Source organism: Bombina bombina, chromosome 8 (assembly GCF_027579735.1).
Source record: "Bombina bombina isolate aBomBom1 chromosome 8, aBomBom1.pri, whole genome shotgun sequence".
NCBI classification, from domain to species: domain Eukaryota; kingdom Metazoa; phylum Chordata; class Amphibia; order Anura; family Bombinatoridae; genus Bombina; species Bombina bombina.
This window is the reverse complement of record NC_069506.1, coordinates 18,770,682-18,785,577: the sequence shown is the minus strand read 5'-3', so window position 1 is coordinate 18,785,577 and position 14,896 is coordinate 18,770,682. Positions and strand designations below refer to the sequence as shown.

Below are 14,896 nucleotides of genomic sequence, written 5' to 3'. Positions count from 1 at the left end.
AACGCGCTTGTTGAGTGACTTCAAGTTTCGTCATTCACGCATGCGCACTATAACAAGTGGGAGGTTATCCTGGTGATGTAGACGCCAATGGGGGAACCAATCTGTTGGATACGGATTGGATCGTCACGCGTGCAATAAAAATTTATGGTGCAGGCGGAGGAACGGTGGTAGTCTTCGGCAAAAGAAAAGAGGCAATAATAATAGTTATTAAGCGATTGAAAATGATTGATGAATGAAAGTACACTTTATTTTTCATACATATTTGATATCAAACAAGCAATGACTGTAACTTTACTTCCACTTTAATGATATGTATGTGTAGTGGATTTCTCAACACTCTTTCTCACGTTTTTCAGGAAGCAATGTCTGTGACCAGCGAGGAAGAGAAACTAATCCGTGTGCATGACCTTATACAGCAGCTCCCGCCTCCCCATTACAGGTATTTGTTATATTCCTGTTTATAACAAAGCCTAGAGACAGACTTCATGTTAGGCACAGTAGACAGTGGCTTTTGAATAGAGCTGCAGCGGCACAGTAGACAGCGGCTTAGGAGAGCGGATTTTGAATAGAGCTGCAGGCACAGTACAATAGTATGGTGATCAACAACCATGCTATTTAATTGTGCCCAGCTGTTTAATAATGAAGCTGTATTGTACTTACCATGTTATAGTTTTATATGCAGCAATTTAAGCTGAGCTACAGCCAGTGCACATTAGGAGCGAGAGTATCAAAAGTTCAGTTATACTCAGACATTGTTGGTTCATGTGCACCAGCTGTAAAAATGAGATTACGCATACTTAGGTGCACACATGGGGGCCCCTGTACCACGATCCCCCCCTGCTATAGTTACCATATTGTAACTTCTTTAAAACAAGAAACCAGATTCAGTTGTTATGCCAGATCTGCATACACAATAGAGAGAACTATGATAAAGTATAAAACTTGCTATTGTTTTCCTTATTGTTTAATGTCCCTTTAATGAACTGGACTTTCTAACACTGGTATGTTGTGGGGTTCCCCCACCATGAAGAATAAACTCATTCACACAACTTTTCTGGTATAGCTGCAAGTAATGCCTTAACTTACAGTCCTTTTCATATCAGTATACAGACATTGTGGCTTGGAAACTACCTAGGGGATTTACACACATTTTGTAATAAATGTTCCCTTTTTATTTTTATTTATTTTTACAAAGCAAAAGGACCACACTGGGTACAAACCATTAGTGATGTGCTGGGAATTTTGTCTGTTGTTTTATATACGTTTACTTAATCTGCTGGTTATTTTATGTATATCATGAATGAACTGCTTCTAGAGATCAGATCTCTGTATTAACACCCTGCTGAATACTTAGTATTGGCAGCAACAACCTCCTAGAATTCATAAAGCCTTAAAGGGACATTGAAATAAGAATACCATGATCCAGAGTGTGCAACCTCTTTCTCTTGGTATACTTAGCTCCTTCTATGAGAGCATGCTGGGGTTGGCTCAGGAGCTTGCACGTGTCTTGAGCACTATATATCAGAAGTGTTTGCAGCATGTTGATACCTGCACTAAAGTGTATTAAATTCTTTGCAAATAGTGCCTTTACCTTTACTTTGGCATTTGAAATAGCTGATTTTACCCGTGGTATCCCCACCAATACTGAACATTTCAATACTCAAGTACCGACTTAAAAAAAAAAAAATGTAAACAAGAGCCAACAGAAGAAAATACACTCCCAGTGGTAGGTTGGAGTGATAAAAATTAAAATGTTAATTTTTAATTCTTCTCTCTAAGTATTGGGCTTTGGTATACAGATGAAGAAGTGTGTATACAGAAAGTAATAAAATGAGGAGATAAAATTTCCTTGTAATCTCAACCCATTATTATGGTGTCAAAGAACAAAATAAGCTATTTCATATATAAAAATAAAGAAAAAATTGTCATACATTTTGTACTCTGCAGCTGCGTGTAACAAGTCTTTGGAAACACATTGAAGGACCAGTCAACACAGTAGATTTGCATAATCAACAAATGCAAGATAACAAGACAATGCAATAGCAATTAGTCTGAACTTCAAATGAGTAGTAGATTTTTTTTCTGACAATTTTAAAAGTTATGTCTTTTTCCACTCCCCCTGTAGCATGTGACAGCCATCAGCCAATCACAAATGCATACACGTACCATGTGACAGCCATCAGCCAATCACAAATGCATACACACTTATTCTTGCACATGCTCAGTAGGAGCTGGTGACTCAAAAAGTCTAAATATAAAAAGACTGTGCACATTTAGTTAATGGAAGTAAATTGGAAAGTTGTTTAAAATTGCTGCTCTATCTGAATCATGAAAGTTTAATTTTGATTTAGAGTCCCTTTAAGGCAGGGGTGTCCAAACTTTGCTCTCCAGAGGTTTTGGAACTACATTTCCGATGATGCTCAGCCAGCATTTTATCTAGCTGAGCATCATGGGAAATGTAGTCCCAAAACCTCTGGAGAGCAAAGTTTGGACACCCCTGCTTTAAGGGGAAACCAATTTTACGGTTATCTTTAACAGTTACACAATGCTTAAGCACTGCTGCCATCTAGTGCTCAAAAGTGTATGACATTGTTAAAACTGCTGCTATATAGTGCTTGATCCATGCCGCTCCTAAACTTATCAAGGTATGCTCTTCCATAATAGAGACCAAGAAAACAAAGTGAATTAGAATATAGAAATAAATTAGAAAGTTTTTTTTGTTTTTAAAGTTGTATGCTCTATCTAAATCAAGATAGAGAAACTGAGTTTCATGTCCCCTTGAGGTGATTCATTTTACGTTAATCGCGCATCATTAAAGTGCGACTTAAGGTGCTTGAATAAAAGAAGCCTATTTTTGTAACTGATCATTTGTTAAAAACTGTTTAGTGCTTGAGACACAAACAAATGTGACCGACATTGTGAAAATGTATTTACTCCTCTGCAGTAGCCTGATAAAAAAATATTCTGCATTTATAAAATGAGCCTTTTTATGTTTCCCGTGCAGGACACTTGAGTACCTGATGAAACATCTTTCCCGTCTGAGTGCGCACAGCGAACACACCGGAATGCACGCACGCAATCTGGCAATCATCTGGGCTCCCAACCTGCTGCGGTAAGTGTTATTGTTAGTTCCTTCATGTGATTACACGGAATAATATCAAAAAGGGAGCGTCTGAAATAAGTTCAAACATTATAGCTTTGTAAGTAGAGGAAACTATTAAATGGCCATTCTAATGACAAATGACATGCGTTACACTAGCGCTGCTGCAACTCTAAAGTAAAAATGAAACTTTCATGATTCAGACAGAGCAGCAATTTTAAACAACCTTCTGATTTACTTCTATTATCTAATACGCTCTTTGTATCCTTGAAAAGCATACTTAGGTAGAGCAGCAATGCACAACCTGCTGATTGGTGGCTGCACATACATGACTCTGATGTGTTCAGCTAGCTCCCAGCAGTGCACTGCTGCTCCTTCAAAGAAGGATAACAGAAGAATTAAACACATTTGATAATAGAAGTAAATTGGAAAGTTGTTTAAAAATGGTATGTTCTATCTGAATCATGAAATATTTTGTTTGCTTCATGTCCCATTAAATATATAGAATTGCAGGGTTGCTAGTGTTAAAATTAGAGCCTGTCATTTTTTTAAATTTAATTGTGATTAGTAATAATGTGCATATAAAAATACATATAACACATAGAGAAAATAGCACACAGCAGTGGGTGAAAAATGCTCCTCACCTACATAGGGCCAGATTACGGGCTGAGCGCAAAATAACGCGAAAGAGATATTTGTGCTCAACTGAGTAATAGCAGTGCATGCAAATGTGCAATGTGAATGGAAGCACAAGAGCGCGCTTCCATAGGCTCCAATGGGTGCCTTCAGACACGGCATAAGAACTAGCGCAGCCAAGGGGGTAAGTCCCACAGTGATGGGCAGCAATTTTAAATATATATGTATATACACATACTAACACATAAATATATATGTATATACACATAGTAACACATAAATATATCTGTATATACACACAGTAACACATAAATATATATGTATATACACATAGTAACACATAAATATAGATGTATATACACATACTAACACATAAATATATATGTATATACACATAGTAACACATAAATATATATATATATACACATACTAACACATAAATATATATGTATATACACATAGTAACACATAAATATATATGTATATACACATAGTAACACATAAATATATATGTATATACACATACTAACACATAAATATATATGTATATACACATACTGACACATAAATATATATGTATATACACATAATAACACATAAATATATATATATATACACATACTAACACATAAATATATATGTATATACACATAGTAACACATAAATATATATGTATATACACATAGTAACACATAAATATATATGTATATACACATAGTAACACATAAATATATATATATATACACATACTAACACATAAATATATATGTATATACACATAGTAACACATAAATATATATGTATATACACATAGTAACACATAAATATATATGTATATACACATACTAACACATAAATATATATGTATATACACATAGTAACACATAAATATATATATATATACACATACTAACACATAAATATATATGTATATACACATAGTAACACATAAATATATATGTATATACACATAGTAACACATAAATATATATGTATATACACATAGTAACACATAAATATATATGTATATACACATAGTAACACATAAATATATATGTATATACACATAGTAACACATAAATATATATGTATATACACATAGTAACACATAAATATATATGTATATACACATAGTAACACATAAATATATATGTATATACACATAGTAACACATAAATATATATGTATATACACAGAGTAACACATAAATATATATGTATATACACAGAGTAACACATAAATATATATGTATATACACATAGTAACACATAAATATATATGTATATACACAGAGTAACACATAAATATATATGTATATACACATAGTAACACATAAATATATATGTATATACACAGAGTAACACATAAATATATATGTATATACACATACTAACACATAAATATATATGTATATACACATACTAACACATAAATATATATGTATATACACATAGTAACACATACATATATATGTATATACACATACTGACACATAAATATATATGTATATACACATATTAACACATAAATATATATGTATATACACATACTAACAAATAAATATATATGTATATACACATAATAACACATAAATATATATGTATATACACATAGTAACACATAAATATATATGTATATACACATAGTAACACATAAATATATATGTATATACACATACTAACACATAAATATATATGTATATACACATAGTAACACATAAATATATATGTATATACACATAATAACACATAAATATATATGTATATACACATAGTAACACATAAATATATATGTATATACACATAATAACACATAAATATATATGTATATACACATAATAACACATAAATATATATGTATATACACATACTAACACATAAATATATATGTATATACACATAGTAACATAAATATATATGTATATACACATAGTAACACATAAATATATGTGTATATACACATACTAACACATAAATATATATGTATACACACACAGTAACACATAAATATATATGTATATACACATAGTAACACATAAATATATATGTATATACACATACTAACACATAAATATATATGTATATACACATAATAACACATAAATATATATGTATATACACATACTAACACATAAATATATATGTATACACACAGTAACACATAAATATATATGTATATACACATACTAACACATAAATATATATATGTATATACACATACTGGCACATAAATATATATGTATACACACAGTAACACATAAATATATATGTATATACACATAGTAACACATAAATATATATGTATATACACATAGTAACACATAAATATATATGTATATACACATAGTAACACATAAATATATATGTATATACACATACTAACACATAAATATATATGTATATACACACAATAACACATAAATATATATGTATATACACATACTAACACATAAATATATATGTATATACACATAATAACACATAAATATATATGTATATACACATACTAACACATAAATATATATGTATATACACATACTAACACATAAATATATATGTATATACACATAGTAACACATAAATATATATGTATAAACACATACTAACACATAAATATATATGTATATACACATAATAACACATAAATATATATGTATATACACATATTAACACATAAATATATATGAATATACACATAGTAACACATAAATATATATGTATATACACATAGTAACACATAAATATATATGTATATACACATAGTAACATAAATATATATGTATATACACATATTAACACATAAATATATATGTATATACACATAGTAACACATAAATATATATGTATATACACATAGTAACACATAAATATATATGTATATACACATAGTAACATAAATATATATGTATATACACATACTAACACATAAATATATATGTATTTATACATACTAACACATAAATATATATGTATATACACATAGTAACACATAAATATATATGTATATACACATAGTAACACATAAATATATATGTACATACACATAGTAACACATAAATATATATGTATATACACATACTAACACATAAATATATATGTATATACACATACTAACACATAAATATATATGTATATACACATACTAACACATAAATATATATGTATATACACATAATAACATATAAATATATCTGTATATACACATAGTAACACATAAATATATATGTATATACACATAGTAACACATAAATATATATGTATATACACATAGTAACACATAAATATATATATATACACATAGTAACACATAAATATATATGTATATACACACAGTAACACATAAATATATATGTATATACACATAGTAACACATACATATATGTATATACACATAGTAACACATAAATATATATGTATATACACATAGTAACACATAAATATATATGTATATACAGATAGTAACACATAAATATATATGTATATACACATAGTAACACATAAATATATATGTATATACACATAGTAACACATAAATATATATGTATATACACATAGTAACACATAAATATATATGTATATACACATAGTAACACATAAATATATATGTATATACACATAATAACACACAAATATATATGTATATACACATAGTAACACATAAATATATATGTATATACACATAGTAACACATAAATATATATGTATATACACATAATAACACACAAATATATATGTATATACACATAGTAACACATAAATATATATGTATATACACATAGTAACACATAAATATATATGTATATACACATAGTAACACATAAATATATATATATATGTATATACACATAATAACACATAAATATATATGTATATACACATACTAACACATAAATATATATGTATATACACATAGTAACACATAAATATATATGTATATACACATAGTAACACATAAATATATATGTATATACACATAACACATAAATATATATATATATACACATAGTAACACATAAATATATATGTATATACACATAGTAACACATAAATATATATGTATATACACATAGTAACACATAAATATATATGTATATACACATTGTAACACATAAATATATATGTATATACACATAGTAACACATAAATATATATGTATATACACATAACACATAAATATATATTTCTTTCATGTAATTAACAAGAGTCCATGAGCTAGTGACGTATGGGATATACATTCCTACCAGGAGGGGCAAAGTTTCCCAAACCTTAAAATGCCTATAAATACACCCCTCACCACACCCACAAATCAGTTTTTACAAACTTTGCCTCCAAGGGAGGTGGTGAAGTAAGTTTGTGCTAGATTCTACGTTGATATGCGCTCCGCAGCAAGTTGGAGCCCGGTTTTCCTCTCAGCGTGCAGTGAATGTCAGAGGGATGTGAGGAGAGTATTGCCTATTGAATGCAGTGATCTCCTTCTACGGGGTCTATTTCATAAGGTTCTCTGTTATCGGTCGTAGAGATTCATCTCTTACCTCCCTTTTCAGATCGACGATATACTCTTATATTTACCATTTCCTCTACTGATTCTCGTTTCAGTACTGGTTTGGCTTTCTACAAACATGTAGATGAGTGTCCTGGGGTAAGTAAGTCTTATTTTCTGTGACACTCTAAGCTATGGTTGGGCACTTTATTTATAAAGTTCTAAATATATGTATTCAAACATTTATTTGCCTTGACTCAGAATGTTCAACTTTCCTTATTTCCAGACAGTCAGTTTCATATTTGGGATTATGCTTTAATTATCATATTTTTCTTACCTCAAAAATTTGACTTTTTTCCCTGTGGGCTGTTAGGCTCGCGGGGGCTGAAAATGCTTCATTTTATTGCGTCATTCTTGGCGCGGACTTTTTTGGCGCAAAAATTCATTTCCGTTTCCGGCGTCATTTTTTTGACGTTATTTTGCGCCAAAAATGTCGGCGTTCCGGATGTGGCGTCATTTTTGGCGCCAAAAGCATTTAGGCGCCAAATAATGTGGGCGTCTTATTTGGCGCCAAAAAATATGGGCGTCGCTTTTGTCTCCACATTATTTCAGTATCATTTTTCATTTGCTTCTGGTTGCTAGAAGCTTGATGTTTGGCATTTTTTTCCCATTCCTGAAACTGTCTTATAAGGAATTTGATCTATTTTGCTTTATATGTTGTTTTTTCTCTTACATATTGCAAGATGTCTCACGTTGCATCTGAGCCAGAAGATACTACAGGAAAACCTCTGCCTGCTGGATCTACCAAAGCTAAGTGTATCTGCTGTAAACTTTTGGTAGCTATTCCTCCAGCTGTTGTTTGTATTAAATGTCATGACAAACTTGTTAATGCAGATAATATTTCCTTTAGTGATGTACCATTGCCTGTTGCAGTTCCCTCAACATCTAAGGTGCAGAATGTTCCTGATAACATAAGAGATTTTGTTTCTGAATCCATAAGAAGGCTTTGTCTGTTATTTCTCCTTCTAGTAAACGTAAAAAGTCTTTTAAATCTTCTCTCTCTACAGATGAATTTTTAAATGAACACCATCATTCTGATTCTTTGGACTCTTCTGGTTCAGAGGATTCTGTCTCAGAGATTGATGCTGATAAATCTTCATATTTATTTAAGATGGAATTTATTCGCTCTTTACTTAAAGAAGTACTAATTGCTTTAGAAATAGAGGATTCTAGTCCTCTTGATACTAATTCTATACGTTTGGATAAGGTTTTTAAAGCTCCTGCGGTTATTCCAGAAGTCTTTCCTGTTCCTAATGCTATTTCTGCAGTAATTGCTAAGGAATGGGATAGATTGGGTAATTCATTTACTCCTTCTAAACGTTTTAAGCAATTATATCCTGTTCCGCCTGACAGATTAGAATTTTGGGACAAAATCCCTAAAGTTGATGGGGCTATTTCTACCCTTGCTAAACGTACTACCATTCCTACATCAGATGGTACCTCGTTTAAGGATCCTTTAGATAGAAAAATTGAATCTTTTCTAAGAAAAGCTTATCTATGTTCAGGTAATCTTCTTAGACCTGCTATATCATTGGCTGATGTTGCTGCAGCTTCAACTTTTTGGTTGGAAACTCTAGCGCAACAAGTAACAAATCGTGATTCTCATGATATTATTATTCTTCTCCAGCATGCTAATAATTTCATCTGTGATGCCATTTTTGATATTATTAGAGTTGATGTTAGATTTATGTCTCTGGCTATCTTAGCCAGAAGAGCTTTATGGCTTAAGACTTGGAATGCTGATATGGCTTCTAAATCAACTCTACTTTCCATTTCTTTCCAGGGAAACAAATTATTTGGTTCTCAGTTGGATTCTATTATTTCAACTGTTACTGGTGGGAAAGGAACTTTTTTACCACAGGATAAAAAGTCTAAAGGTAAAAACAGGGCTAACAATCGTTTTCGTTCCTTTCGTTTCAACAAAGAACAAAAGCCTGATCCTTCGTCCTCAGGAGCAGTTTCAGTTTGGAAACCATCTCCAGTCTGGAATAAATCCAAGCCTGCTAGAAAGGCAAAGCCTGCTTCTAAGTTCACATGAAGGTACGGCCCTCATTCCAGTTCAGCTGGTAGGGGGCAGGTTACGTTTTTTCAAAGAAATTTGGATCAGTTCTGTTCACAATCTTTGGATTCAGAACATTGTTTCAGAAGGGTACAGAATTGGTTTCAAGATGAGACCTCCTGCAAAGAGATTTTTTCTTTCCCATGTCCCAGTAAATCCAGTGAAAGCTCAAGCATTTCTGAATTGTGTTTCAGATCTAGAGTTGGCTGGAGTAATTATGCCAGTTCCAGTTCCGGAACAGGGGATGGGGTTTTATTCAAATCTCTTCATTGTACCAAAGAAGGAGAATTCCTTCAGACCAGTTCTGGATCTAAAATTATTGAATCGTTATGTAAGGATACCAACGTTCAAGATGGTAACTGTAAGGACTATATTGCCTTTTGTTCAGCAAGGGAATTATATGTCCACAATAGATTTACAGGATGCATATCTGCATATTCCGATTCATCCAGATCATTATCAGTTCCTGAGATTCTCTTTTCTAGACAAGCATTACCAATTTGTGGCTCTACCGTTTGGCCTTGCTACAGCTCCAAGAATTTTCACAAAGATTCTCGGTGCCCTTCTGTCTGTAATCAGAGAACAGGGTATTGTGGTATTTCCTTATTTGGACGATATCTTGGTACTTGCTCCGTCTTTACATTTAGCAGAGTCTCATACGAATCGACTTGTGTTGTTTCTTCAAGATCATGGTTGGAGGATCAATTTACCAAAAAGTTCTTTGATTCCTCAAACAAGGGTAACCTTTCTGGGTTTCCAGATAGATTCAGTGTCCATGACTTTGTCTTTAACAGACAAGAGACGTCTAAAATTGATTACAGCCTGTCGAAACCTTCAGTCTCAATCATTCCCTTCGGTAGCCTTATGCATGGAAATTCTAGGTCTTATGACTGCTGCATCGGACGCGATCCCCTTTGCTCGTTTTCACATGCGACCTCTTCAGCTCTGTATGCTGAACCAATGGTGCAGGGATTACACGAAGATATATCAATTAATATCTTTAAAACCGATTGTTCGGCACTCTCTAACGTGGTGGACAGATCACCATCGTTTAATTCAGGGGGCTTCTTTTGTTCTTCCGACCTGGACTGTAATTTCTACAGATGCAAGTCTCACAGGTTGGGGAGCTGTGTGGGGATCTCTGACGGCACAAGGAGTTTGGGAATCTCAGGAGGTGAGATTACCGATCAATATCTTGGAACTCCGTGCAGTTTTCAGAGCTCTTCAGTTTTGGCCTCTTCTGAAGAGAGAATCGTTCATTTGTTTTCAGACAGACAATGTCACAACTGTGGCATACATCAATCATCAAGGAGGGACTCACAGTCCTCTGGCTATGAAAGAAGTATCTCGAATTTTGGTTTGGGCGGAATCCAGCTCCTGTCTAATCTCTGCGGTTCATATCCCAGGTGTAGACAATTGGGAAGCGGATTATCTCAGTCGCCAAACGTTGCATCCGGGCGAATGGTCTCTTCACTCAGAGGTATTTCTTCAGATTGTTCAAATGTGGGGGCTCCCAGAGATAGATCTGATGGCCTCTCATCTAAACAAGAAACTTCCCAGGTATCTGTCCAGATCCCGGGATCCTCAGGCGGAGGCAGTGGATGCATTATCACTTCCTTGGAAGTATCATCCTGCCTATATCTTTCCGCCTCTAGTTCTTCTTCCAAGAGTAATCTCCAAGATTCTGAGGGAATGCTCGTTTGTTCTGCTAATAGCTCCGGCATGGCCTCACAGGTTTTGGTATGCGGATCTTGTCCGGATGGCATCTTGCCAACCATGGACTCTTCCGTTAAGACCAGACCTTCTGTCTCAAGGTCCTTTTTTCCATCCGGATCTGAAATCCTTAAATTTAAAGGTATGGAGATTGAACGCTTGATTCTTGGTCATAGAGGTTTCTCTGACTCCGTGATTAATACTATGTTACAGGCTCGTAAATCTGTATCTCGAGAGATATATTATAGAGTCTGGAAGACTTATATTTCTTGGTGTCTTTCTCATCATTTTTCTTGGCATTCTTTTAGAATACCGAGAATTTTACAGTTTCTTCAGGATGGTTTAGATAAGGGTTTGTCCGCGAGTTCTTTGAAAGGACAAATCTCCGCTCTTTCTGTTCTTTTTCACAGAAAGATTGCTATTCTTCCTGATATTCATTGTTTTGTACAAGCTTTGGTTCGTATAAAACCTGTCATTAAGTCAATTTCTCCTCCATGGAGTTTGAATTTGGTTTTGGGAGCTCTTCAAGCTCCTCCGTTTGAACCTATGCATTCATTGGACATTAAATTACTTTCTTGGAAAGTTTTGTTCCTTTTGGCCATCTCTTCTGCTAGAAGAGTTTCTGAATTATCTGCTCTTTCGTGTGAGTCTCCTTTTCTGATTTTTCATCAGGATAAGGCGGTGTTGCGAACTTCTTTTGAATTTTTACCTAAAGTTGTGAATTCCAACAACATTAGTAGAGAAATTGTGGTTCCTTCATTATGTCCTAATCCTAAGAATTCTAAGGAGAAATCATTGCATTCTTTGGATGTTGTTAGAGCTTTGAAATATTATGTTGAAGCTACGAAATCTTTCCGTAAGACTTCTAGTCTATTTGTTATCTTTTCCGGTTCTAGGAAAGGCCAGAAAGCTTCTGCCATTTCTTTGGCATCTTGGTTGAAATCTTTATTTCATCTTGCCTATGTTGAGTCGGGTAAAATTCCGCCTCAAAGAATTACAGCTCATTCTACTAGGTCAGTTTCTACTTCCTGGGCGTTTAGGAATGAAGCTTCGGTTGACCAGATCTGCAAAGCAGCAACTTGGTCCTCTTTGCATACTTTTACTAAATTCTACCATTTTGATGTATTTTCTTCTTCTGAAGCAGTTTTTGGTAGAAAAGTTCTTCAGGCAGCGGTTTCAGTTTGAATCTTCTGCTTATGTTTTTTGTTAAACTTTATTTTGGGTGTGGATTATTTTCAGCAGGAATTGGCTGTCTTTATTTTATCCCTCCCTCTCTAGTGACTCTTGTGTGGAAAGATCCACATCTTGGGTAGTCATTATCCCATACGTCACTAGCTCATGGACTCTTGTTAATTACATGAAAGAAAACATAATTTATGTAAGAACTTACCTGATAAATTCATTTCTTTCATATTAACAAGAGTCCATGAGGCCCACCCTTTTTTGTGGTGGTTATGATTTTTTTGTATAAAGCACAATTATTCCAATTCCTTATTTTATATGCTTCGCACTTTTTTTCTTATCACCCCACTTCTTGGCTATTCGTTAAACTGATTTGTGGGTGTGGTGAGGGGTGTATTTATAGGCATTTTAAGGTTTGGGAAACTTTGCCCCTCCTGGTAGGAATGTATATCCCATACGTCACTAGCTCATGGACTCTTGTTAATATGAAAGAAATGAATTTATCAGGTAAGTTCTTACATAAATTATGTTATATATATACACATAGTAACACATAAATATATATGTATATACACATAGTAACACATAAATATATATGTATATACACATAGTAACACATAAATATATATGTATATACACATTGTAACACATAAATATATATGTATATACACATAGTAACACATAAATATATATGTATATACACATACTAACACATAAATATATATGTATATACACATAATAACACATAAATATATATGTATATACACATAGTAACACATAATATATATGTATATACACATTGTAACACATAATATATATGTATATACACATAGTAACACATAAATATATATGTATATACACATATTAGCACATAAATATATCTGTATATACACATAATAACACATAAATATATCTGTATATACACATAATAACACATAAATATATATGTATATACACATAATAACACATAAATATATATGTATATACACATAGTAACACATAAATATATATGTATATACACATAGTAACACATACATATATATGTATATACACATAGTAACACATAAATATATATGTATATACACATAGTAACACATAAATATATATGTATATACACATAGTAACACATAAATATATATGTATATACACATAGTAACACACAAATATATATGTATATACACATAGTAACACATAAATATATATGTATATACACATAGTAACACATAAATATATATGTATATACACATAATAACACACAAATATATATGTATATACACATAGTAACACATAAATATATATGTATATACACATAATAACACATAAATATATATGTATATACACATACTAACACATAAATATATATGTATATACACATTGTAACACATAAATATATATGTATATACACATAGTAACACATAAATATATATGTATATACACATTGTAACACATAAATATATATGTATATACACATAGTAACACATAAATATATATGTATATACACATAGTAACACATAAATATATATGTATATACACATAATAACACATAAATATATATGTATATACACATTGTAACACATAAATATATATGTATATACACATAGTAACACATAAATATATATGTATGTACACATAGTAACACATAAATATATATGTATATACACATAGTA

The 14,896-nt window shown here is 31.8% G+C and overlaps 1 protein-coding gene across 1 annotated transcript in view; it reads left to right on the top strand.

Moving 5' to 3' along the window:
* ARHGAP33 (Rho GTPase activating protein 33) overlaps positions 1-14,896 on the top strand; it is a 222,064-nt gene that overhangs the window by 159,268 nt on the left and 47,900 nt on the right. Inside the window, 2 exon segments of the mRNA XM_053690905.1 lie at positions 357-439; positions 3,005-3,112. Of these exon segments, the coding sequence (XP_053546880.1) occupies positions 357-439; positions 3,005-3,112 (191 nt within the window).